Source organism: Fusarium redolens (assembly GCF_020744475.1).
Source record: "Fusarium redolens strain MPI-CAGE-AT-0023 chromosome Unknown BKA55scaffold_13, whole genome shotgun sequence".
NCBI lineage: Eukaryota > Fungi > Ascomycota > Sordariomycetes > Hypocreales > Nectriaceae > Fusarium > Fusarium redolens.
Genome location: NW_025763676.1, coordinates 862,344 through 888,368, shown reverse-complemented (window position 1 = coordinate 888,368; position 26,025 = coordinate 862,344). Strand labels below are relative to the sequence as shown.

The 26,025-nt window shown below is 48.5% G+C and overlaps 8 protein-coding genes and 1 non-coding gene across 9 annotated transcripts; 6 read left to right on the top strand and 3 right to left on the bottom strand.

Moving 5' to 3' along the window:
• Positions 1-97: 97 nt before the first annotated feature.
• On the bottom strand, positions 98-2,138 carry BKA55DRAFT_620395 (uncharacterized protein). Its single transcript, XM_046196761.1, has 2 exons — positions 1,372-2,138; positions 98-1,323 (listed from the first exon to the last, which is right to left on the bottom strand). Exons 1-2 carry the CDS (start codon positions 1,957-1,959, stop codon positions 349-351), a joined length of 1,563 nt encoding a protein of 520 aa, XP_046046497.1. The 5' UTR covers positions 1,960-2,138; the 3' UTR covers positions 98-348.
• Positions 2,139-3,144: 1,006 nt separating this feature from the next.
• On the top strand, positions 3,145-4,392 carry BKA55DRAFT_576179 (uncharacterized protein). Its single transcript, XM_046193464.1, has 2 exons — positions 3,145-3,718; positions 3,789-4,392. The coding sequence occupies exons 1-2, from the start codon at positions 3,498-3,500 to the stop codon at positions 4,315-4,317; spliced, it is 750 nt and encodes a 249-aa protein (XP_046046496.1). The 5' UTR covers positions 3,145-3,497; the 3' UTR covers positions 4,318-4,392.
• Positions 4,393-6,080: 1,688 nt separating this feature from the next.
• On the bottom strand, positions 6,081-7,004 carry BKA55DRAFT_542280 (ceramidase; the record flags this gene model as incomplete). The annotated part of the gene is made up of 3 exons (XM_046190470.1): positions 6,081-6,727; positions 6,793-6,866; positions 6,925-7,004. 3 exons carry the CDS (start codon positions 7,002-7,004, stop codon positions 6,081-6,083), a joined length of 801 nt encoding a protein of 266 aa, XP_046046495.1.
• A 207-nt stretch (positions 7,005-7,211) lies between these two features.
• Positions 7,212-8,371, bottom strand: BKA55DRAFT_108535 (uncharacterized protein). Its single transcript, XM_046184710.1, has 2 exons — positions 7,576-8,371; positions 7,212-7,523 (listed from the first exon to the last, which is right to left on the bottom strand). Exon 1 carries the CDS (start codon positions 8,282-8,284, stop codon positions 7,703-7,705), a length of 582 nt encoding a protein of 193 aa, XP_046046494.1. The 5' UTR covers positions 8,285-8,371; the 3' UTR covers positions 7,212-7,523; positions 7,576-7,702.
• Positions 8,372-9,324: 953 nt separating this feature from the next.
• On the top strand, positions 9,325-10,961 carry BKA55DRAFT_596351 (ribosomal protein S5 domain 2-type protein; the record flags this gene model as incomplete). The annotated part of the gene is made up of 2 exons (XM_046195933.1): positions 9,325-9,959; positions 10,016-10,961. The coding sequence occupies 2 exons, from the start codon at positions 9,325-9,327 to the stop codon at positions 10,959-10,961; spliced, it is 1,581 nt and encodes a 526-aa protein (XP_046046493.1).
• A 1,057-nt stretch (positions 10,962-12,018) lies between these two features.
• On the top strand, positions 12,019-12,355 carry BKA55DRAFT_576173 (uncharacterized protein; the record flags this gene model as incomplete). The annotated part of the gene is made up of 1 exon (XM_046193463.1): positions 12,019-12,355. One exon carries the CDS (start codon positions 12,019-12,021, stop codon positions 12,199-12,201), a length of 183 nt encoding a protein of 60 aa, XP_046046492.1. The 3' UTR covers positions 12,202-12,355.
• Positions 12,356-14,007: 1,652 nt separating this feature from the next.
• BKA55DRAFT_108510 (uncharacterized protein) lies at positions 14,008-16,144 on the top strand. Its single transcript, XM_046184709.1, has 2 exons — positions 14,008-14,358; positions 14,410-16,144. Exons 1-2 carry the CDS (start codon positions 14,181-14,183, stop codon positions 15,861-15,863), a joined length of 1,632 nt encoding a protein of 543 aa, XP_046046491.1. The 5' UTR covers positions 14,008-14,180; the 3' UTR covers positions 15,864-16,144.
• A 4,957-nt stretch (positions 16,145-21,101) lies between these two features.
• BKA55DRAFT_542276 (uncharacterized protein) lies at positions 21,102-22,992 on the top strand (the record flags this gene model as incomplete). The annotated part of the gene is made up of 2 exons (XM_046190469.1): positions 21,102-21,240; positions 21,290-22,992. 2 exons carry the CDS (start codon positions 21,102-21,104, stop codon positions 22,990-22,992), a joined length of 1,842 nt encoding a protein of 613 aa, XP_046046490.1.
• A 2,307-nt stretch (positions 22,993-25,299) lies between these two features.
• Positions 25,300-25,424, top strand: BKA55DRAFT_t220. The gene has a single exon. It is a non-coding gene; the product is annotated as a tRNA-Lys (tRNA).
• The last annotated feature ends 601 nt before the right edge of the window (positions 25,425-26,025 follow it).

Here is a 26,025-nt window from a genome sequence, read left to right as displayed (position 1 = left end):
ATCAGTACGCAAAAGATCCATCATAATTATTTACTGATATTTTGACGTATAACTGCCCTCTGAGATAGCACTTCATTGAAGAGTTTCACTTGAGAGGCTGTCATTCGTCGTATCATATTAGCCACTGAAGATATACAAATTTCATACGTTTCCAAATGTCTCCGTGACGTAAAGAGTTGAATGGTTTATTCTGGTGTATCTCTGTAGTATCTCGCTATAGCAATGCCCCTTCACTCCTGAAGCAAAAGCCCCTGGTCTGGCTATACAAATCCATAACGCCGGTTAATGCAATCATTATGACAGCGTCCAACCCTCTCTCCAGAGCGGGCATCATCCATCTCGAGCATCTCATTTTCCAGCTCGTCGTCGGGCTCTGTCAACGTTCTTGACCTTCCTATTTCCTATAGCAGCTACCTTGCGGTACTTGGTATACAGTCTAAGAAAATCTTTGAGCACCACGTAGAGACACCCGCCGACGAGACTTCGCCCCCATTGCTGCTGGAGCAGTCCCGGACGCATTGTGCTTCCTCGTGGAAAAGAAGATGCAGCAGTCCATTGCTTAGGAAGGGCTAGGCGTAGAAGCTCACCCATGGCAAACGACACACCAGGAAGGATCAGTGCGCTTACTATCGCATTGGATACTCCGGATAGAATCGTTCCTAGACCGGGTCGGCGGGCCGGCGGCGCTTGGGGAGCTTCATGTTGGTTTTGTTGAGCAGCTTGATCCCCGTTTCCTGCCTCAGGTACAACAGCTGGGACGGCAACTGCATCATGGGCCGGGTTTTCGGGAGCATGGGCTGGGTCATGAGGCTCGTCTGCTGCTCCTTGAGCCTCCTCGGCCGGAGGCGGCGCAGGTGCATCGTTGACAGGCTCCTGTTGCGGCATTTCGTTTTGCCCAGCTGGTCTAACATCGAAGCCTTCTTGGTCATCTCTATTAACCTCCTCGATGACCAGTTCGATAACAACTCCCCCGCCTTGCTCACCATCTGCGTCTTGGCCGGCGGCGCCCGCATCATCCTGGCCATCCTCATCGATATCATCACCTTCGAGAGCTTCAATGAGCCCATTTAGAAAACCCACAACACCACCTTCTCCGTTCCGTTGTTCGGGTTGTCGCTCGTTGACAGGAGGCTGATCTCGTCGGGGTTCGACCGGGGGAAGCCCCATGATCTGTCGATTGAGGTTGACTTCATAAGGGAAGATAAATTCGCGCCAAAGGTTGAGGTAGGCAGACCGCACGTAGGGAAACACTGCCATCGCGAGTTGGGGTGAAGGGGGCCAGGTCAAGAAACTGTCGTCATGCATGACTTGATAAACACCATACTAGTGCTTTGTTAGTAGTTATCATTATTTGTTAGAGCCGTGACTTACCAATGAAGCCGTGGACAGGAAGATCTTGTTCCCAAACCATGGCATAAGCTGTCCGACCAGCAGAGCCGGTCCAACGTTGGTTAAAACCAGTGCATTGCCTAGTCTTTCACCCCCAGACATCAAAATCCGTGATGCCTCCCCGTGAACCCAGATCTCGTGGCCGAGAACATAGTCGACTAGAGCCTCGCGGCCTGAGAAAGCCCACATGGCGAATGCGCCATACATCTGGAGACTGAACTGTACTCCGAGTGTGACGGAGGAGAGCAACACGAAAGGGCTCGCGCGCGTGAACTTGTTTGCAACGGCATCCGTCATCATAACAATAGGATCCCACAGTCCTTCCAGCTGAATACGATCCTTGCATACTGGACACTGGAGAGGTTTGTTTGAGCGTTCACAATCCGTTACCCATGAAAGCATGCAATCCTGGTGGGCTTCGAGGGTGCATCCGCAGGGGTCGACCCATGATCCCGGGGGATCTGAGGGATCTTCGTCGGTCAAGCAGATGAAGCATCGTCGGGGTGCATCGGCGGGTTTCGCTGGAGGAAGAGCGGCTATGCCGGGCGTATCTTGGGTTTCTGACGCCATGGTTGAATAGCAACCTCGGGTCGCGTGCCGAACGGGAACGGTGGTTGTAAAACGGAAAGTGGTTTCGGTAAGAACGGTTTCTATTGCATTTTTTATCGGAATATTGCGAAGGAAAAGTCGGTGCTGGAAATGAATGAGAGAACAAAAGAAAGCCTTGTCTCGTGCTGAGATGGATGCTGATGAATGGATGTTAGGATGTGGCACGGCGGTGGACGCGGCGGGCTGACCTAGCTGGAGTGGAGCCTGACATCACCAATAACTCCCACTTGCCTCGGAATCATGCTTGGAGACGATCTCGGAAATAACCAATCAACGTGAGAGTCACTTATTACAACTCATGTTCATCAATATGTCGACACTGCGCTTGTGTTTCCACCAGATTACGCTCATAAGCGTAATCTCTAGATATATTCATCGCACTTGAGCTGATCAATCAGCCAGGATCGCGAGAAGAAAAAAAAAGAGAGAAAATCACCAACTATATATCTCATGGTAAATAGCCTCGAACAATACAAGAGTACTATTGAACTTGGAAATATTGCAAGGCTGATAAAAGATTAGGCTCAGATTATGTAGAATTGCCAGAAGATAAAGATATATCTGTTACAGGATACCTCAAACCTCGAGGGGACCATGTCTTGCAAGCGACCAGTTCCAGTGAACACTGTTTGACGAATAAAGCATCGAGCCCTCGTTGAACGGATATGCCTGATATGAGCTTTTCAAAGTCTTCAACCTGATAACACAATTATCCTGGTGCAAGGCAATCATGCATTAAAGTTACGAGTGGTCTTATTGCAGCAGTACTCATCATGCTTCTTATCAACAGTATGTGTCTCTTGGTGGTTGGGAGGGACAGCGTTCATCCTGGCACACTCTCGTTTATTCACATGGACGCCATGTTGACGAAGATTCTTATGTGACTCTTTTAGAATTCAGGGCTGCATCCAGGGCTGTAGGTGTACCAAAACAGACAATAGCACGCTGTCTGTGGAACATAGGAGACGTGAACAGCTTACAGGCCATCACTTGACCATCGTAAAGAGCTTTGCCCATCTTGAGCCAATACCCCTGGCATCATTAACCTTTTTAATTTCCGAGTTCCTGGGTCGTCAACGGGAGCTAGCGATGTCTATTAACTCGGCAGTGACGCATATTAAGTTCGCAGAGAAGTATCGTGGCGCACTTTAACAATCAACCTCATGACAACATCCACTGTACCAACAGAATAGTTTATGACTCATCTGCTGTTGAGTTGAGGATCCTCAGCAGGTAGCCAGAGTATTAGACAATCTGTTATGGTGTACAATATTCCAAGGTGTCAATGTCATCCTTTGATGCGGCAGTATGAGCAAGTTTCGACACCAGGAAAGCGCAAGGTTGTGAAGTGGGCTTTTGACCGCAAAACAACACAGCCTGTCCACTGATTGTCACCGTATTACTCGCAATGCACTTTTGAGCTCCTACCCAAACTCATTTAAAGAATGCTCCCCGCCTCTCTCGATGTTTGAGGAGCGGTGCCGCAGCAACTCCCAACCATGGCGCCTATGCACAAGACACCATTCGTACTGATCCTCGCAGAGTTAGCCATTTCGACCACGGCAGTGACTCTCTTTGGTCTCATGTATCCAGTCGAATTCAGATCGCGACTATGGGAGAACGGCGGCGAACAAGGATGGAACTCCAACCCTAATAAGCGGATTTACTATTACGCCAACCATCAAGAACCACCCGAAGTGCCTCTGATTTGGAGTCAAAGGTACGCTGTATAATCTTGAGATTCTGTAAGACATGTTTATAGGCAACGTACTGATGTTGGGCGCCTTTAGACTCTACGCCTCGAACCTCGCCATCGCGATCCTTGGGTTAGTCGTCTTCATCGCCCGCACCGCCATGTCACATCTTCGATACCTCCCCCGCTACGTAAATAACATCTACGATACAATCCTTCTCGTGCTCTGGGCAATGAGCATCGCAGATCAAACGTCGAGCGACTTTACCGATCCTGAACACCCAAGTCCACATCCTTGGTACCTAACAAGAGGGTGTTCTGCAGCTTGGGACAAGACTCGAGGGTATTGTCAAATCGCACAGGCGAGCTTTGCCATGTCACTCATAGCTGCGATACTATATTTTGCGAGGTTGGTACGAGAAGCTATGTTGATAGCATACGAAAGAGGGCAGCGTCACCAGCCGAAGTGGCCTGTCCAGGATGTTGAAGAGGTGGAATCGATGGCGGGTATATACATGGATGATGATGGGGAATCCGAGGCTGAGTTGATAACAAAAGAGAGCAGGCATAGCATGGCTTTGAGTCCAGTTCTGGCATTCTTCCCATCCTCAGACAATCGTTGGTAGAGATAGGTTTGCTGGCCCAGTTGGAAACAGGCCATCAGCCAAGTTTAGGATAGCACATTCACAATACAAGCATGGTGCATCATTGTCAAGACTTCAGACTGCAATTTGTGATCGTCATTTAGTTCTGATACTTGCACTTTAGTGCCAACAAGAAGTAATGAGTGGATCCATCGCTAATCACCATCCGCGTTCCCATTCTCCATGTCTCATCCATCAGGGTTCCCGTCGACGGCGTTGAAGAATAGTTTATTTGTGCTTGATTGGTATACGTTAGTCCTCCGTTCCCTTGAGACATGCACCAGACCAGGGAAAACTTACAGGGCAGCCGGCGCAGGTGCAGCTAGAGCCGCAGCCGCAAGAGCCAGAAGAAGCGCATCCACAGCCAGACATGATGATGGTTGTTTTTGAAGAGTGTGGTGTTGAAGATTGTTTGTTTTTTAGTTTGTGAAGTTGAGATGTGGAGAGTTGATTGAGGAGAAGGAAAATAGCGGGCGGACAAGAGGGGAGGTTCTTTTAAAATACGGTAGAGGGCCAAGCTGATTCACTGACAGTGGGCAAGAAGGAGTCACGGCGGGTCAAAATCAGTGGTTCACACAGTTTCACACCAACCTGGGTTTCCCTTTGGCGGCCTGAGACGGCTTCCTAATGGCTCGATTTCTCAAGCTTGACCATTCTCATCGGCACATCTTCCCAACTGAGTGTAACTACTTGGTGCACTTCGCTAGGAGGCGTCGAATGACGTGGGGAGTCAGGATCATGGTACTTGATGATTGGTGCAGTCTAGTGTTTCCTTTACTGCATCGGAAGATCAATGGAATGGAATTCACCGACTTCCGGTCAAGAAACTACGTTTCGACTGATCATTAGTGTAATGAATATCGCAACGACTCAGTACTATAAATTGTTGTTTGTTTGTAAATCATGTCTTGGGCTTCCGAGAAATATAGAACAGGTAGGTTCGGTTTATAATCTTCGTGACCTAAGCCAAGTTTTAAATCCTGCATTGTAACTTACAATAAATACCACCTCCCAGGCTTGTGTTGTAAATAGTCAGTCCTTGCAGTTATCTTGGCAATGTATTCCTTTACTTTTCTCCAGGGGAACACCATTTTCCCTCTTTTTCTTGCACCGTCTATCCGCATCTTGGGCCTAGGTTGTCCCAGGTCAGCGGGGTATGGAGGGGTAGCTGTCTCAGGGTCCTAAAGTGACGTCTGATGTCTGATATTCGCCTCCGTTACACAAATCCAAGATATTGTATCATTATCCTGCGCATTCTTGCTCAAGATCTGATCCTGGTCAACGCAAGATCAATCATCATTTGAAGATGCTGATATCTGCTCATCTCGATGCCACCAGGTGCGAATCAAGAAACGACAGCTCGTATTACGGTTATAAGCAATTCTCACGTAACCGGCCAGCAATTGCAATACTAGCTCAATATCTCTTTGATCCTTGAACATACAGAAGTCATCCGAGCCTCTCGATAGAGATGTACAACGCACAGCCGAACTTGAACAGGGTTAAGACAACTTATTCGCATTATTCGTGTTTTCTAGCGCTCTAACCAAGTATTTCATAAAAGCTGCTTCTCCTGGTTGCAGACTTACGGCTCAACCCCCTAATCAGACATGCTGATTTACAGTCTATAATATACAAAGAACAATGAAATGACTCGCTGATAACTCGTGGACCAAAATACCCCCCGTTGGCCGGTGAAAATGGCTTGCATCCCTATCCAACGCCATACGCCTTTGGTCATCCAATCATTCTTTCTTCTCCCGACTCACTTCCTCGCGAACCTCTCTCACCACATTCATGAATTGGCTCGCACCAAGAGCCGTCAAAATATGCCACCAGCCGTGGAACTCAAGAAGCCAGGCCCAAGGTAATCCAATACGTTGACGGAAGTTCCTCAGCTCGGCGCAGAATTCAAGATCGAGGTTCCAAATAAAATAGCCAAACAGGCAGGTGAATGTCGCAGTCCATACTCGGATAGACCAATCGCGTACATTCTCTTCGGAAAATGTTGGCTTGGCCCAGTGGAAAAGATATCGAACACGCACACCGATAACGATGAGCGAGACCCAGAAGCCGATGACCTGATAAATGATCTTGGCAGATCTGACGTAGAATACCGAGAAGGAAATGAAGAAAACAGCCAGGACGATCGAGATGTAGCGAATGTTCTGAGGAGACTGTCGTAAGATGACGAGGGAACGAAGCATTGACCAAGACAGCAACAGCATTGACAATTCGTCAACAAATTCCAACGTCTGGCGAAGAGTCGCATGGAAGAGAAAAGACCCAAAGCCAAGAATTAATAGCGACACAGACATGAAGTCCCATTTCGGATCAAACAGTCCACGACTGCGACTACGCGAGCCATACATGGACCGAAGAGCCAAGTAAACTACAAGCCAGAAAGGTCAGCTGGAGCCAAGTTTCCGGATCTTGCGGTGTCACACAAAGACTTACCGTACGTAACGTTTGTCAACGCATTGATGAATTCAGCCAGATAGAATGTCACAGCATAGTCTTCTTCACAGAAGCTGTGGTCGCAAAGTTAGTATTCCATCGATACCAAAGAACAGCTAGGTGAAGTCATACTTGGCCCTGCTGGTAGGGGGGCTCCAGACTCCACTCAGCGAGTGAGGATCGCCATCGAAGCGAAGGTTATGGTGTCCCATCTCGACTATATCTCGAGAATATTCAAGACTGTGGTTACTTTTCCTCGTTGAGTTCTTCTTACTCTTTGCTTTGGTCGAGGCGTGAGGGAACGAAGATGCCAGCAACGTTGGCTCGGGGATAATCACGTGGCAGCATTCCCTGTTTTTTTCCCGTCGGCGACCCGCGGCTCAGGATGAATCACTGACGAAAAAAGGCCTGTATTTATTATTTTCTGGATTTCTATTAAAGGGACCAATTATGATCGTCCCAACGAATCATTAACAGTCTATCGTGCTGCCATTTTTGCACCGAACCCGCTTTCTCGTTAAGGGCTGAAGAGGATGAGCAGACAGTGGGTGATAGAGGGGCGACTAGATTCAAGACAGCCTCGGTTACTCGCGTCCTCTCATGATCTCTCTCGTCCCTTGTAACTCCTCCCAAAAATTGTTGGCCATTGCGTGTTCTCGCTCAGGACCTTCTGTTTTCGATTCGGGCATGTACTCTTATGAATCGGCCACGTGGTGGTTGTAGAAGAACGACTGGTCACTGGTCAGACTTGTGATCTTCTAACGAGTATTTGCTTCAACTTACTCTTGTCGCAGCTCTTGGGAGCTCAAAATTCTTCCAGATCTTGAAGCATCTTCGCTTTTTAGTGACCCTTCACGACTCCGGTGTCTGGGACATAGATTGGTCGCGGGAGCTGTCCAGCCAAGGCGTACTACACCTCACGATAGGCAAACTGCATCGACTCGACGATGAATAGAGTGGCATCAAATCTCTCCACTCCCTTGTCCTCCGTCTTTCGTTCCCTAGCCACGTATTTTCGCGTTCGCAGGCAAAGCGACATTGCCCAGAGGTCATCGCGCTTCGCCTTGGTAGCAACAAGAGGAGCCATCCAGTCGAGGTAAGCCGTGATTCCAGAGCCGATGGTATCGGGGATGCGTATGATTCGAATGAGTCCGACGACGTGATGATGAAGGCGTGGTGACTGCTTCACGGTGACCTGGCTGTAGATCCAAGGCTGGTACAGTCCTGGTGGTCCTTTGTACATCTCTGGCGGGGTGAAGCGGAAGCTGTACCATGTCCCATCACCAAGCTCGCGGTGCCAGTAGATTCCCCATTCGAACTTCTCGGAGCCTGCAACATGTTTCGAGGTTCCTTTTAGGCCTCGAAGGCGTATGATCTCGATATTGCTTGTGTCGACGTCGTAGATATGAGCAATGGTATGAGGTGGCTCCTCGGGAACAGAGATCGTCATGTACAGCGTGAAGGGCTGTAGCTGTTGAGTTGGGTAGCTCATCTTGAAGCCGTCTCTCGCTTCTTTTTTGGCGTAGGAACCGCCGACGATTTGCTGAAGTGAAGTCCTTGGGGGTGCTCAGGCGTGTTTACAGGGTAAGTAAACGAACTCGTGATGGAAAGCCTTGGATTCTGCTGGACTTCGGTAGCACAGACTCAGATTGCTTGGGCACTGGCAGTCAGCTGTCAGTGAATGTGTTTGCAAATAAATGCCCAAACAATGGGTCATGATCATGATTGTATTCGCCAGGCATCATTGTATGCATTCGTCTGTAACACAATATTCGTTGCAGGTGCGACTCCAAGGAACTGAGCTGATTGATACCCTGGACTTTGACTGCTTTCAAAATTCTATGATCCCGTGTCGTAATATTTCGGAGTTTTGTTCGTATCATGAGTTCTCGTGTCTCAAGAGGACCCCGGGCATCGGCATGATGAGCTCTTTAGTCTAAGCAACATCCATGACAAGAGCTATTACAACGGACCGACCATTTAACAGCCGCACCTATCTCTGCGCAAAGAGAAACGCCAACCCCACAACAGAACCACTCCGTCTCACAACTTAGCCGTTATGGCGCTCGCTAAAGCGCCGAGAACTCGACCACACGATCAATTGCGCCACAGGTTCTGGGGAAGCTCTCATGCTGTACGCCGATAGGTGGGGATATATTCGGGGGTTGCTGAGGGGTCGAAGAGAAGATGTGAAAAGTGTTGAACGAGATTTTCAGCTCAGATTGTCTTTGAACACAAATTTTGACACATTTTAGGATCGCAAAGTCCTTCATATATAAGGTACACGACCTTTGCGACAACTTTGATAGCAAAACTACATAAACTCAGCTGCGACAATAGCAATCTACGTCATATCATCAACAGCTGGCCCACGATCCCCGAGGGGCAATAGCGGGGCATACTTAGCATTAGCAACCTTGCAACGACAGCTTCTCACGCGATAAAGCCTGCGACAAGTACAAAAACTCGTAATTGTCGCCTCTGAAGCAAGAAAGACAATCGCAAACATATACTGTATCATATACTTTCATCATGACCGGTACCGTCCCCGTTGCCAACGCCTTGAGCGACATCTATCCTCCCGCCGCGCTTTCTGAGCAAGGTCCACGATGGAATAACCTTCTCAGCAAGTTTGAGTCTACTTACGGGCATGCTGCTTCTTTCGTCGCTCGTTCCCCTGGACGAGTTAACATTATTGGAGAGCACATTGACTACTCTCTCTACTCGGTGCTGCCCATGGCCATCACTGCCGACACCCTTCTGGCCGTATCCGCTACACCCGCCGCCCAAGACGCCAAGTCCTTTCGCATCCGCATCGCCAATGTTGAGGATGACAAGTTTGAGGCCGCTGACTTTGAGGTTCCCTTTGACGGAGATGTATCGATTGACGCGACCAAGCTAGAATGGACCAACTACTTCAAAAGTGGTCTCAAGGGTGTGCTGGACTTGTTGAGGAAGAAGTATGGAAAGGATTTCAAACCATGCAGCATGAATTTGCTTATGGATGGCACCGTACCTGTTGGTGGAGGACTTAGCTCAAGTGCTGCTGTGGTCAGCACGAGTTCACTGGCTATCATGTTGGCCAATGGTGAGAAGACGGTGGACAAGACTGAGCTGACAGAGCTTGCCATCGTGAACGAGCGTGCGGTAGGAGTTAACTCGGGAGGGTATGTAACATTGAACTTCAACGGCGACCATAATCTCACTAACGATGACCCAACAGTATGGATCAAGCTGCCTCTGTCTTCTCTGAGAAGGGTGCCGCTACCTTTGTTTCATTCAGTCCAAGCCTCAAGGCTAAGCCAGTTCACTTCCCTCCCACAAATCCCGAAATCACATTCGTTATCGTGCAGTCCTTCGTCACATCAAACAAGCAGGTCACAGGCCCCATCCACTACAACCTCCGTGTAGTCGAGTGTAGCATCGCTGCATCCTACCTAAACGCTGTTCTGAATCCACCCGGCACACAACTCCCCGAGGATGCAGGCCCCCTGGGCGTCAGTCTCGGAGGTTTCCATGAAACTTTCTTTTACCACCAGAGCGGCTCAGATTACTCCGCTGCCAAGACCCTGACCAAGGAGGAGGAGCTAGAGAAGTTGATCGAGATCACTGAGAAGACACTGACACAGGAGGAGGGATATACACGGGAGGAGGTGGCCAAGGTTCTGAATATCACGGTTGAGGATCTTGAGAAGCGTTTCATGTCCAAGCTCCCAGTACGCGCCGAGCGCTTCAAGCTCCGCCAGCGTGCTCTGCATGTGTTCAGGGAGGCACACCGAGTTCTTCGTTTCATGAAGCTGCTCGAGAACCCTGTTCACACAGGAGCTACCGACACAACCGAGTTCAACAAAGAACTCGGTTCGCTGCTGAACGAAACCCAAGTATCATGCCGGGATTTGTACGAGTGCAGCTGTCCCGAGCTTGATGAGATCTGTGCTATTTCCCTTCGGGAAGGATCTTACGGAGCCCGTGTGACCGGTGCCGGTTGGGGAGGTTGCAGTGTGCACATGGTGCCGGCGGATAAGGTCGAGGCTGTGACACAGGCCCTGGAGAGGGAGTATTTCTCCAAGAAGAACTTGACGGAGGAACAGAAGAAAGGGGCCGTAGTGGTGAGCCGGCCGGCAACAGGAAGTGCCATCTACTATGTTAAGGACGGCGTGAAGCCTTAAGGAGTGATATTAATACGGATAAATATGTATAAGCATATTAGCAGTAGAATAGTGGATCGAGGAACAAAAAGCATAAAGTGAACGGCAGCAAAGGTCCGGTTGATCATACGCATGGTCAAGGGCTCAAGAGAATATTACAAATGTTGAAATTTGAATGTCACTTGGGGGCCTCTTGGGCACATATCCCACCTGAGGCCCGATAGCTTGGTCAGTCCTTGTACGAGCAGATCACCGATGTGACGCGTCGTTCTGGCCCTGGATATTTCTTCAGATTATTATCCGTAAAGGGGAGTAATACCCTATTCGAGGAACTTATGTGAGGCTCCGAATATGCTGGACAAGCCGACAAGGCAAGGAAGAAGTGCGATGTCACGCTTTGAATTGCCGGACGCGATCACACGCAAATGCCGAGATGACAACGATACCTCAAGGGGATGAAGCATATTGCTCTTCCGGAATGCACGGGTTGCGGTGACAAGAGGCAATGTTGGACGGAAGAGGACAAGCCAAATTTCCGGTCAGGGGTGGTCTGTTTTTAGGCGTCTGGAAGATGAAGAGTGACGGCGTGTTAGTGGTGTTGAGGTTTAGGGACTGTATTTAGAGTTTCTGCTAATTATTGAGAGGGTGACAACTTGGACGTTGCAGAATTACATGGTTATAGGTGCTTGGGAAAATCAAGATCGACAGGGTCGCTTCGAGTCTATGGTTCTGGATACGAGCGAGAACATTGATGCCATCGTGATCCTTGCTTCTTGGTACCCGATTCCCCGGGTCGGTATTTTTTGGGAGCAACAAGATTAATGAATGCAGGCCTGGGACTGTTGAAGCCAAGCGCAACGGTCACGGAAGCAGGCCGAAAGATGTCAGAGAACGGGCAAGGGTTGTGAGGGTCTGGACAATCGTATCTTCCGATGTGTCAGCACTTCAGGTCATACATTCCTAGTCTAGCTTCTTTAAAGAATGGGGGTAATTAAGCCGAAAGAGTCGACTCCGGGGGTGGAGAGCTGGAATAAATTGAGGCGGACGAATCAGAACCATGATCCTGGAGTAAAGGTAAATGTGGGAGGATTGGAATTTGAGAGAAGAACCTGGTTCCTGGGCATTTTTGTCATTATCTAAAGACGCCTCACGTCACTCTATGGAACTCATTTCAAACTCTTGGCTTTTGTGTGTGAGAGTAATGCAAGGGGAATGGCATAATTGGCTGAGAAATGTGGTGTTTGTGGCGGTTTCTATTTGATATCATAGATGGCTTATCTGAGGATTTGGAGTTGTCGTGATTAATGGCCCGACGTGATGCTGACTGGCTGAATACCAAAACTTTTATTGGTTACACTGCTTTAACTAGGGTGTTCATAATCGCCGTTCCTGGGCACCTTAAAGAACTTCGTGAGACGACGAATTCATTCTTACAGGTCAAGATTTCTTCACTTCTTACTGTGCTGCAACACGATGTCTGAGATAAGATCTTAGGCTTCATGGCATTAATTGCAAATTAATGTTCTTATTTTATTCCAAGGATAGCACAACTTGACTTTCAACCACTAACACGACCCAAGCATTGGTCTATGCTTCCACCAAAGCTGGGGCTACTGCAAGAATCTCACCATGTTTCCTCGTCTCCAGGTCAAGGACGATCCCATCACGAAATACTTTCACCTAAGAGTGCAGTTGCAGTTACATGTCCGGGGCGGCGCGGCGCGGGCTCCGGATCAGTTTCCACGGTTTCTCCATGTCGTTTTTGGTGGAGCATGAAATGTCGAGTTGTAACGTCGAGACGTAAATTGGCCAGTAAAGATGATCATTTCGGCAACGTTCACGATTGAGAGTCTGGGCAGGCGAGCGAGTGGGATAATTAGATATCTTCTGGTGTTGTGTTGAGGGTTGAGGCTGGTGAAGGGCCTTCAAGGGATGCTTGTCGTGATGTGATTGATGTCTAGCAGCGGTGAATATTCTTAGACCGAGTCTGAGTCGATATCACTCTGAACCATACTAGCCAGGTGTCATCAGCTTATGCCGCATGGCGATCTCGAGCCGCGAGTTGTACTGTAGATCATGCTCTGGACTGACTAACCAACGTTAGCTGTCATTGTCGCTGTCGTTCTCGTCTTCTGTTAGGTACTGTAGTAATCTGATGCCGTTGAAACATCCCTGTGTCCCAGCAATGCATAAGGTTCTGATCATAACAAGCGCACAACCCATGTACTCCACAACTCTCTGGTCTTTTGTCGGTATACTGGGTCATCTATCCGAACAATCTTCCCTGGCCTCGTTCTGGATCTCCACGGTTATGAGTGCCGAGCGAGGCTAGTCCCTGAGTTTCAAGGGCCGTCCTTGATTGAAGCTATTCCGAGGATAGGTATTGTATTAGTCGTTTAGAATTGATCTACGAGTAGTTGCAGTACACGGTCAATAATTTCCAGCAACATGCATGCACCCTAAACTTGTGTCTTGTCAAGGCATGGCATAGCATGGCATGGCATGCTGGGCAAGCCTTGGGCTGGATACCATTGGGTCGTCGTAATTCTCCAACATGAGGACCAAGTCGGGTTTAGGGCCAGGCGGTGCCATCCATGCCATGCCTAGGTCTTGTTCATTAATGACTTGGGTTCCCCTCCTTCGATCATCACTGCGAGCGGGTTTTCCCTCATCTTTACAAGTATTTCATCTCTTCTTCTTCTTTAATCTCAGTTGCCCTCATCCTTTGGAATACTCAAAGCGCCTCAGTAGAATAATAACGACTTGTCGCCCACTCCAGTTTCAAATCATCTCTTTTGGTCTTGGCTCCAACTGTCCCCGCTCATATCTTTCCTCTTACTCTTACCCCAGAGCAACTGTATCGCATACCGCTATCTCACCCGCTATCAGTTGATCCCTGTTGTCCCTGGGGACGGCTTTTTATTCGTGAAGCAGCTTCAACAATCTGTCATTCTTTTTGGTTGCCTCATCCTCTTGTTGTCTCCAATTCCCACTATATACCCGCTGACTCCGATTCCTTCTCGTCCCTTTTTGTTCTTGACATTTACTGCACTCTGTTGCTGTCGTTATCGGCTTCCATCTTCACAGTGGGAGCCCTGACCCAGCCCAGCCCCATACCAGCCCAGATCCACTAACTTTGGGGGTTAAGTCGCTGGACTCCACCACCCATTCAAGCGGAGCCAGTTCTTCTCTTCAGCCCTGATTTGACTTTGCTCTTCCTCTTCCATCATCACCAACATCATGGCTCCGGACTCGTGGTCCGACGCCGATAGCGTGTCGCAGACTTCGCAGCATTCTCAAATGTCTAATCAAGATACTTCTCTTGATCGGCAGTTAATCCGCCATTTGATGCAACGCTATGGTCGCGACGGCATTGCTCAATTGATAAACGAGGAGGCAGATTCGTCTTCCATTTCCAGTGAGTAATTAATTGACTTCCCACTGTCACCACTAACATGGTATCTTCCAGTCAACGATGGAGCGTCTGTAGTTACTTCAAGTACCTTTTCCTCAGTAAAGTCTGAGGAAACTCCAAGCATCTTCGATAAAGCTAGCATACGAACTTTTTCATCCGACAACTCATCGACTCGAGGCAGTATCATCTCCAACGTATCCGCCCGCACTGCCAAGCTTCTTGGTCGCAAACAGGCTGCTCGCCCTTCCATCACCCACGAGGAAGAAACGTCACCAGCATCCAATGAATCGTCCACACCAGCGCCTAAGCAAAAGGGCTCTTTTACATGTGGCTTCTGTAGGGAAGAAGGCATTCAGAAGACATGTACCCGTAAAAACGACTTGAAGAGGCACATTGAGGATTTCCACAACACCAACGCCCAATGGTTCTGCCGGCAAAAGGGTTGCGACATGGTTTTTGATTGGCAGACGGCGTACAAAACCCATTTAAAACAAGCTCACGGTGGTTCGCGCATGGCTCTTGATGAAGCCAAGGTCAACCTATGTCCTCAAACTGTTTTTGCTTGTGGTTTTGAGAACTGCTCTCAAGTTTTTGAATCTCCCAACGACGACGAAGCCGATACGATTTTCAAGGAATTTGTGGCCCATGTGGTCAAACATTTCGACGAAGGCTCCAACAGCGGAGAGTGGGCTTATTCTGCAAGGATGCGAAACCTCCTTCGACAATCAGGTCTTGTGCGTGCCTGGCAGGGCACTTCATGGGGTGAGGACGAACGAAGTCAGTTGCAATGGCATCCTCAATCCAGCGGCATCCTTAGGAAACGCCTTGAAACGAGGCATCTCGGTGACCTGCAACTTCTTGTTCAGTATGCTATTGCCCTCGGCACAGAACCTTCGTCGATCAAAGAGTATCGCGAAGATTTCATAAACCCTCTCAAGGATCAATGCCGCCAGGTCATCATGGGACACAAGTCTCGGGCACCTCCCCTGCCACCTTCAGGCCCGTCTCCAAGTACGGACCAGCACCAATTCCGCATCTCTCGAGGAAACACAAACCCCAACATGGCATACATGGCTCAACGTCGCGCTTATGCCCATAGACCCGGACCTCTTCGTTCTGGCCGATCCGCTCCGGCTCCGCGCCACACCATTCCCGTTAGTTCGGCAACTCCTGGAGCTATACCGCACCATTTCCAGTACAACATGGCTTCCGCACCCATGTATGATCCCCGGCAACAGCAACAATTCGCAATGATGCAGCAAGCTAGCGGAGGCATCATTGCCGAAGACTTACGGAGTTTTCAGTCTATTGCTGGCAATGTTCCAGAGCAGGACATTGACATGCCGGATACTGATATGATGGACTCTACATTTATGTCCAGTCCTAGCTTTTCAGGTCCATTTGGACCTCAAGGTATTACAACCGCTGCGTCTGATGGGGCATGTATTACGTCCACAGACCCCATGAACCCACACATACAGTTTGGGTTTGACTCAACATACACATAACAAAGCATACGTATGAAGCTCGCTTCATATTGATCTTGCAAACTGCCCCTATTTTTCTCCTTTGTCTATATATCTGTCGGTGAACAGCAGACATGGCGTGTCCCCTAGCACCAGTTTTTCTTGGTTATTCTTGGATGGGAGTACTTTGAGGTATTTCGTGGGTTATGCTATTGCTCAAAAGCCAGGATTGTGTTTGAGTGTGTTAGGTATAGGAGTTTGTTTGGTATGGTTGATAGGCTACGCATCTAAAGTGTATTGGATTTGATACCCCCTGCTTGAATGATTAGCATTATTTCCCAGGATACAACCGTACATGTGTGCACTGCGCCCCTTGAGCTCTGTGACATGTGTATCATCATGATGCTATGATATCGCTATAGTCAGGACCGTACTCGTTCACTCAAGCACAGTATGCTGGTGTCCGATCCGTGAGGCCCCCGCTGCACGTTCCTCTGAGGCGGTGGTGGCATGCCCCTGTTGTAATCGAGGTTGCCGGTCGGCCTCGGACTCTGGAGAGACGGATAATTGCCCCAAGTTTCTGAAGTTTAAGCAAGTTGTCGATCACGATATTACACTTCTGACAAAACAACTCTGAAACAAGGGACAACCTAGATCAAGGTAGAAACAAAATGCAATAGAGTTTACAAGGTACGGCGTATTCCGAGGCTCATGTATCCCTCTATCGGCTTGTCAGCGGAAGTGATGGATGAATATGTGCGTTACATGGTGTTGACGCTAAAGTCACAACCGCAACTGCCGTGAGTGACTGTCGTTAGTGACATTCCTTGTAGACATAAGTGCATAGAATGTCTTGTTTAGGCCATACGATCTGCCAGTAAAGTTTATGTTAAGGGCAAATGCGACTGTACAGAGTTCTCCCTGGCGGACGGCGTCATACAGGGTAGCAGCCGTTGACATGGACTACGAGTCCGCTGTCCCGAGGTTATGATAGAGTTTACGCGGAAAGATTCTCTCCATCTGATAACTTGTGAAGATGAGTATCGATATTTGGATCTTTGCTTGGATCTATGTACCGAACTGGCGGTTTGACACACGTCTGAGATGAGGTGATACTGCATTCAACGCATACACATCTCATCAACTAACAAAGTAAAACCTTCATGATTCCGAGAGAGTCACCTAGCTCTCTTCTAAAAATGTTTCATGGCGTCTTATTTCATCCTGTTAATGGCCAAGAAGCAGAGTCACCAAGTGATCAGTGCCGCTCTTTGGGATGAAAAATAGCAAGCGGCATATACAGGAAGGCTGAAGCACAGTCAAAAGCCCGGGCGGAAACCAGCTTCACGAACGAGGCCTAAGCCCTCCCTACGACAAGGATCCCCACAAGGTTGAGATAAGGACCTGGGGGGGACTTGCGGGAGGCTCCCGATAAACCCAGAATAGATGATGCCGCGGCACAGAAGGTTTATGGCGGCTTGTCATTCTTGATTATGGTGCATGTCGAAATGTCACAGAATGTGTTTACATGAGTTTGTGGCTTGACGTCCGAGGACATGAACAAGTTAGAGGCAGGCAAAAATAGATGTCAGCTTTTGGCGTTGTTTCCTTGAGCTCAGTGAACGCAGAGGGTTATCCCTGACAGGGGTTCTTTGGACAATAGGCTGTATGTAAGTTGGAGGTCAAGTGAAACTCTTGGGGATGCTCGAGATAGGGGACCTGCATAACCTCCACGTGGAGTGCGGACCAAGAAGGGGAATGGCTGCGATGCTGTGATAAGAACTGGTGGACTTGGCTGCCCTACAATTTAGTTGATTGCTTGCTTAGACACGGACACACTGGATAGCAGCCAACGGACAAACTCCTTTGGCTTTGTAAGTCAAGGTTGTGTGTCTCCAGGTCCAGACAAAGATCTACAGGACGGGTGGACCACGTGGGAGAGCGTTACAGAAGGTTTCACCTTTTCACTCCACTTCACTCGAGTTTGATGTTGATCAAGAGCGTGACTGATTCATCATCATTCAGCATCATCGACGAAGGCTTCGTGAGGCTATGCTCCACGGATGAATCTTGCTCCATAAATTATAACGTGCCATCGTGGCGTGGTATTAGAGTGGTCTCGACTCTAGTGGTTGCGGGGATATGAGCTGAACAAGTGTTGTGTTAAGCGTCTTCAGGTCCTAGGGTAAATGAGTTACATGATAAGTTGGTGATGCATCAGTACGGGCAAATCGGAAGACTTGTGTTAATGACAGGGGATCCCGATAGAGGATAGGATGCCTCACAAACGACAGGAACAGAAGGAGAAGAAAGGCCTGTCGCGTCTCCTGCAGGTGTTGGTGTTGTAGGCATGTCACAATATTGAATTGTTGGTGGGCGATTCATCAATGCAGCACAGCACATCATCTTTCTGTTACCTCAGGCCCAGCCTTTAACTTACAAGGGTATACCATCACGAGGCAACCGTGAGAGCAAGCAAGCAAGGACCAATCCAATGGCTATGGCTCAGAATCTACAGTGCTGATCATGGTGCCCGAAACGCTTCGGCTGCATGAGTGAGCACCCAAAGAGTACTATATCCGTCCCTCCATCAAGCAATGCATTGTAATTTCAACCCACTGATGTTCTGGCAAGTCAGCCACCACTCGTACAGAAATTTTCGAGAAGAAAAAGCAAACGCCACAGGGAAGCGGTCAGAACGTGAGATGAAACAAAGCAAAGCAAACAAAACCCTAATCAGTCAGACACGGCACAACGTCTTCAATGAAGTGACTTGTCGTAGTTTGAGGTCTCCTTTTTTTTTATTTATTTTTTATTTTTTATTTAAGTTGTTGTTTTACGGAAATGGCGTTGCTGTCGACTTTGGGGGTTTCAATTTACTGGGAACGAGGCTGCAGCACCATCGTTGTATAGATAATAATAATAATCATCATCATCATGAGATGGGGTTGAAAGTGAAGTTAGTACTGGTATTAATTGCCTGCCATCTTGCCAAGGACTCTCACCGTAGCTGGGCGAGCTCACCTCACACCAGCATCCACACTGATCAAATGTTTTGACCTCTGTTTTCTTCCTTCTCTGCACTTTTTACTGAGGTTCCCTTCCCCTCTACGGATACCAAAATCCCATTTGCAAGGGGCTCACCTCTCTAAAGTGGCTTAGACACTGACCAGGCTCGTGTCATGACCCCCCCATGCTCAAGCCAATACGATCAAAAGGCAACCCTCCAGACTCCGCACCGTAAAGTCTCGGCAGACCATTCAGACGCCGTCTTTCACAGCAGAAGCCAGAGATTGGCCCATCGTCATTTCCCGCTGAAACAGGGTCGTCTGCTGGCCCGCGTTATTGCTGCTGATGCGCTTTACTATTACGGGGTCTTGGCTTTCTCTTGATCTTCTCTGAAGAGTCGAGTGGAGAGGGTGACCGATACTCGGAAGCCACGTTTTATGCTCGTTAGGGGATTGGTAGCGATAGAGTTGTTCTGACTAACGTTAAGTGAGTAAACTTTGTGCGTGATCAAGTGTCGAGTTGGTTTGATTCGGTTACGTACAACTTCTGGTCATAGTCTAGGTGTCAACGGTTTTGAACGGCACTTGGACTCTCGAAGGACTTGAAGCCTGGAGGACGGACTTGAGAAACAAACGAACCGAAGCGAGAGAGAGCAGGGTTCATCAGGTTGTCGATGTGATGAACTCACTGACCTCACCCTCACAGAAAAGCACAGGACAAGACAAGACAAGACAAGAAAAAGGAGCCCACCATGAAATCGTGAACCCTCCATTAATGCTCCGTATTCAATGTTGTATCGCGCTGAAAAGCAAATGTAATGTAATCTCTCTTGCATGCAGCTTCTTCTAGAAAGACGGCAGAACTGTTTCAGCAGGTCGTGTCATGCCCGTCTACGTAATGTAATGTAATATCTCAAGCTCACTCACTCAATTCTTTGCAGGGGAACAAAAGTACGTAATTTGCTGGCGCAGGCCCTTATTTTTGGGTACAGTACACACTTTAAAATTCACTGAAGAGATGAGATGAGTTATCGGTAGCTCCAGCCGAATTTTTTAATGGGATCCATGGTGTCGCAATTCAGTCGGACTCGACTTGGTAGCCCCGTTGCTACCCAGCCAGACCAGACCATACTAGTCTAGGGCAGTGGTCACTTTAGCACACCCAAAAAGAGCGAGGACTAAGTTAATCGGGCTATCGAGTATTTAGTAAGGCACGCCTGAATGGCTTTAAGCCACTGTTGTGTGTATAGTTGAGTGTACGATGTATCGTGTCTGAGGAGCATAATTGGGTCCCTATTGATCCCATCTCATGTGAAACTCCAAAAAGTACATCATCGACAGGCACGTCACTTGACTCTCCGTCTTGTGCAAAAACAGAGTTTCTCTGAGCGAATGACGTTCCTGAAACGGCCTTGGTGATGAACAGGGAACCCCCTGGTTGACGGAGTTACTAGCCCTCAGACTAGCCAGGACATGGATAAGCCAAGCGTGGGCCGACTGTGAGCGATCACTCCGGCAAGCCCGTTGTAATGTCTCACCCAAGTCCAGGGATTCGAAGAAAGCTTCTAGAAGAACTTTCCCTCTTCTGTCTTGTCCTGTCTCTGCCTCTGCCTGTCTCTCTCTAGTCTCTCTCCCCTGCCTACACTTCATCTGCTCTACTCTCCCTCTTCCCCTCTGACTGACCGACCCTCTCTATTAACTGGCCTACCCATACTTTTATGTCTGGCTCCCCCATCTCAAACAAGGACCCTTGCGTGTCTCGTCGTGTCTCGTCTCGTCGCCTATTCTTCACTCTTACACTAATTGATCTGCTCTGCTCTTCTCTGCTTTAATCACATACATACATACCCACAGACTTGCAACTATCGCATCACATTCCAAAGCGTTCTCAGTTTACGACTCAACGACTAAACCACCACACTAATCGTCGCGGGCTGTCGATTTCCCCTCGTTTCGCACTCACTCACACGACTCGACTCAACTCGACTCGAACCGTGTTTGCTGATCTATTATCGCCGGACGTTAACTCACCTTATCGACGCTCCTTGGTATCGCCAGGCCTTCACGACGCCTCGCAAATTCGACTGTCGACTCGACCTCGCCGACTTCAACTTGATGATAGTCACATCGTCGGCGACTGTTTTCTATTGCTGACATCGACCTCGACACGAGCCATTGTTCTTCTGTTCTAGTCACTGCTGATAAGTCACTCAAGCGCTGAGTGCGCGTTATCGCACTGCCGACAGAGCCTCGAGCACTCATCAATCACAACATGAACATGTTTCCCTTTCCAGTACAGGAGGACCAAGTGAGGCCTCTGTCCGAAGAGGACCAGCAGATCCTCTTGGGGCTTACCCGTCGCTATGGCGTCTCAAGTCTTGTATGCGCTCTAAGCGGTCTGGGTGCTGGATGTGAGTGATTTCCACACAATTCAATGTAAGCCTTGCTAACAATTAACAGCACGAGCCTCTACGTTCTCAGCATCAACACTCCTCAGCAACACCAGCGCTCCCTCACTAGCATGGAGCAGTTCTGAGGCCTCTCATGCACGATCCGATGCGGCCTCGATTCGAACCCAATCAACATGGCAGGATAACGCAGGCGACGTTCCCTCGATTCACGATGGTGAGATCGGTAAAGTTGCCGATCGCACATGGCTCGACTCGCCCAACCTCATGCAGTCACCCATCCCTTCATGCGATGTCACCTCTCACCCGTCGCCCCGGCATGTCACACCAACCTCTAAGAAATATCAGTGCCCCATGTGTTTCTTGGACAACAACCCCGTTGGCTTCGGCAGGAAAAGTGATTTCAAAAAGCATCTTTACAATTTCCATGGTGCTGATGTGACTTGGCTTTGCAAGACCAAGGGCTGCCATCTCTCTTTCGCTACTGAGCGAGCCTACAGCACTCACGCCAAGGAGACACACCGCATGGACGCTCTTCCCAACAGCACAGCAAAGACAGAGTTGTGCCCTCAGGTTGTCTTTGGTTGTGGCTTTGCTAGCTGCAAGGACCGTGTCTTTGAGGCTTCATCCAACGACCAGGCTTCATCTAGCCGTGACAAGTACTTTGAGCATATCGCCAAGCACTTTGAGGATGGCTTTGATGTGAACAACTGGGAGTACAAGGTTCAAGTACACAATCTCATGCGTCAGTCTAAGGTGAAGTCTGTCTTCAAGACTTGTATCTGGCCCAAGGAGAAGAGAATGCAACTCATATGGCGTCCTCGCTCCTCTGGTGATCTCAAGCGCATGCTTGAGGCTCGTCACCTTGGCGAAGACATCTCAACACTTGTTCGTCTTGCTTTCATCCTGGGCACATCGCCTTTCACCAGCCCTACTACACCGCCACCAAGCGAGATTGACCTGCAGTTCTCTCTGCCCTTCCGATCTCAATGCCTGATGGACACTGTTGGCCATGCCGATGGTGCTCAATCCACGGCAGATGAGACCAGCGAGACCAACACACCGATGGTTACCGTGACGAAGCAGGCTCCTCAAACACCGGAGGCACCTTCGTTACCTGCCCGACGCATCAAGCAGGAGACTCGACCTACGACACCAATGGACGGTCTTCCTGAGCCTATGGTTCATGATGATCTCACTGCTGGCCCTCATCCTGGAACACCGTTCCCCATTCCTAACGAGCATGTCTGGCCAGTGGATGCACCTAAGTTTGCTCCTGACCAGATGAACACCTTTGCCGATGCGTCCATGACCTACATTCTGCCTGGTCAAGAGCTTCCTCAGCAACAATGGGACATGACTGGCATGCAACAGCACTTCCCTCAACAGGACACTGTCATGACCAACGTCTACATGCCTCCTCAACAACCTGTAGCTGCTCGCCCTGCCACACCTATTCCTTCAAAACGACCTGGATCTTGGGGCAAGCGACTAAGCCTTGAGAACCTGCGCCCCAAGAAGAAGACAAGCGTGTATGGAAGCCCTGCTTCCGAGCACGAGGCTGTCCCTCCTGTGCCAGCCATGTATGCCGAGATGATTCCTACGTCTATGCCAGCGGGCTACGAACTGCCAATGCGAATGGGCCACCCTCAACAAGGGTACACATCAAACCCCGGCTTCATGCCGCAAGCCCAGCAGCAGCAGTTCGGCTCGCCCACAACATTTTACTTGGATGACGGGGACATGAGACTATAAGGCGTTTTTAATCTCGGAACGGAAAAGCATTCTTTGAGCATCATGATTTCATTTATTCTCTTTTTCTCAAACTCTGCATTACCATATATCTGTACTAATAATCACCCCTGAAGAGGAGGACGAGGAACATAACGACGGGATACCCATCCTCCACTATCTGACGAACTTTCTCTTGTTACACATTTCCTTTTTGTCTGCCTTGGATATACCAAGACAACCACATACCTATTTCCTTTTTTTGTCTTTTCTCAATTGTCATTGTTAGTCATTTTGTTTGTTTTGAGATACCACGGTGTTGAAGAAGGATGGAATGAGATGAGACGGGAAACCAAAGTCATGGAACGCTGCATAGGGCACATAATTGTTTAACTGCAGCATGTTTTTGTTTTTCTCTGTTGAATATTGCATCTTTCGGGCGGTTTTATGCGCGGATTACTTGGCCGGGATTGGCAGATACCCTTGTGTGAAGCTAGCAAGCAATTGAGGATATTTGCTCTGGTGGGATACATATGAATAGATAGGGAAGGAAGCATGTCAGCGAGAAATATGAATTAATAAAATTTTCAAGCATATCTTTGTGTGCTATTTGCATAAGTGATAATGGAGTGAAGCCTTGGGCTGGATTGACTGACCGCATACACCCACCCATACTATACTATATGTGCCTGAGTGAAGCCAATGCCTGTGCCTTGCTTAAGCTTCATGTTTTGCGTCTCGATTCGATGTTGCAGTTTTGCCTCGTTGCTAAATTCTGTCACTGTTGGTGACATGCGTATCCTGGGATAACTGAACTGGGAATGATGATCGACAGCTGTCCAAATCAATGCGACAGTCTCAATAGGACAGTCTTTATGCCCAAACCGAGATGGGAACAAAGCAGCTGAAGCAACACTGGATGCCTCTTCCCACAACGGAGCGCCCACGACTTCTTGGGAAGCAGATCTCGATCGTATCTGAGTCCAAGATGTGTATAGCATAGGACATTTCGCGCGAAATAGTGGGTGCCAAGTCAAATACAGGCAAGACCTTATCTAACCAGAGTTTTGTCACAGCCATATATGTTATCAACTCGCGTGTGGTGATCGCCTCCTGAAGTTGTAATGGCATAGCTGCTCCAGGGGAGGCAAGAAAACTTACGACCTCTATTCTAAGCGGTTAAGATATGTAGGTAAATTCAATATAGGCTTAGTTGGCCTCTAGATTAATTATTTTTGGTATCGTAGCTTTAGGCCAGAAGTTTTATTGCTTCATAAAGCTCCTGAGATTCTCGTGAAGATGGTGAAAGGCCAAAACTGCGCCGATAAGGAAGATGATACCTCCAGAGAAAGCCCTCAGGCAAAATCACCCATGGGCATATTCAAAATAAGGTTTTTATAGAAATGGTGATGTACTGGCCGAGTGACAGTTACCAGGGTCAAGGTATGTTAGCGATGCAGAATATTGTGAAAACAACAGGGCAACTAACAGTAAATCTAGAGATCACGGATAGAGGAAAATAACCATCGGTGACTTCATCAATATGAAGCCTTTCTTGAGGGATTGCAAGGTGGTAGGATTACGGTTTTGTTTGTGAGTCATAGCATAGTCACGAGGCGTGGCTTAGCAGAGGACTGTATTGGTGACCATGAACTCTAGTGATGGAACATAGACTGTATCTACGGCAAAAGAAGAATATGATGGACATGTAGCACAGTATCTTGTAGAATATTTCGCCTTTTGTTGTGCTGCTTGGACCGGCCGGTCGGCATCGCACACCTTCACGTCCAATTGGTGGTGACGGGAGCGAGACGAGAAACCTCTGACGACGATAGAGATTGCGATATGGTTGCACAATAGATTGGAGGTAGATAGCTAGGTCTGAGAACATGCAAATCTTCGGATAGAACGAAGGGTTGGTCATGGGTGAGCGGTATTCGGAGTGCGCCATGAAGCATCCAAAGTGAGAAGAGCCAAGGTTGAGTGACGAAAAGCTCGAGCCATTCAGACAAAACGCAAAGATAGAGTTCGATGTCAAATGGGAATGTTTTGGTCAATTAATGACCGAGTTACACAGTCGTCGTTGCTGAAGGATGCTGTGGATAGGAACATCAAGGCAACAGATCATCCATGAATTGTCGATCACGATGCAAAGACAGACAGACCGTTTCACAGTTTGTCAGAGGCATGACCTATATTGGAACAACCCAGTATATGAAATGGTATTGCATAGAGACATGCTGTGTTTGTTCCTGGGACTGAGTTCACGTGAATGGGTTGCCTACATATACTGATACAAAATGGAGCCTTTCACCAACAAGGCTCAAGCAAAGCAGCTTGGCGCAGTGGAAGCGCGGTATGTTTCTTCTCCACTATGTGACTCAACAACAGAGTACTAACATATCCCAGCCGGGCTCATAACCCGGAGGTCACTGGATCGAAACCAGTAGCTGCTATGAAGCATTTCTTTTTTTGCAATTTCTTTGTCTGTGTCTTTGGCTGTTGGTTGACGCCCAAAGCCAGTGCCGAGCTGTATTGGCTGTGAAACCACCTGTTGGGTACCTATTATTTTTTCGGGATTCATGCAGAGTACAAGCGGAATTACAGAGCTCTCCAATCACCATCTACCATAGCATGACACTGCTAATTCCATCGCTACGAATTCTTGACATCTCAAATTGATCCTGTGTGTGCCGGGTTCGGCGCGGCGCAAGAAGCGAAGTGGATCCTACGGCACCGGCCGGAACAGAGAGCCAGCTCGGCAATGTACTACATACAGCCTTGGATTTATCTGCGACTACTTGTGAATACAACATGAGCTTGGTGATAGTGCAGGGAATCTCTCTCCTCAATCAAGTACTATAAATTACAAACTGGTATACTTCCAGGCTTTCCCCGTAAGCGCTTTATTGACAACTCCGCAGAAGAGTATTTTATCTAGGTACAAGAATACCACATTATCTTTGCGCCAACTGCCCCATCTGTCATCACCCGCTGCTGAGAACGTCAGATAGAGGAGATAAAAAAGTTCATTGAAGTAAACATATTCCCGGACTC

Excerpts from the sequence above, each read along its gene's own strand:
- BKA55DRAFT_620395 (XM_046196761.1), bottom strand. The coding sequence starts at position 1,959 with ATGGCGTCAGAAACCCAAGATACGCCCGGCATAGCCGCTCTTCCTCCA. Across the intron at positions 1,324-1,371 it reads TCCTGTCCACGGCTTCATTG|TATGGTGTTTATCAAGTCAT; the intron begins GTAAGTCACGGC and ends ACAAAGCACTAG.
- BKA55DRAFT_576179 (XM_046193464.1), top strand. The coding sequence starts at position 3,498 with ATGGCGCCTATGCACAAGACACCATTCGTACTGATCCTCGCAGAGTTA. Across the intron at positions 3,719-3,788 it reads CCTCTGATTTGGAGTCAAAG|ACTCTACGCCTCGAACCTCG; the intron begins GTACGCTGTATA and ends GGGCGCCTTTAG.
- BKA55DRAFT_108535 (XM_046184710.1), bottom strand. The coding sequence starts at position 8,284 with ATGAGCTACCCAACTCAACAGCTACAGCCCTTCACGCTGTACATGACG.
- BKA55DRAFT_108510 (XM_046184709.1), top strand. The coding sequence starts at position 14,181 with ATGGCTCCGGACTCGTGGTCCGACGCCGATAGCGTGTCGCAGACTTCG. Across the intron at positions 14,359-14,409 it reads AGATTCGTCTTCCATTTCCA|TCAACGATGGAGCGTCTGTA; the intron begins GTGAGTAATTAA and ends GGTATCTTCCAG.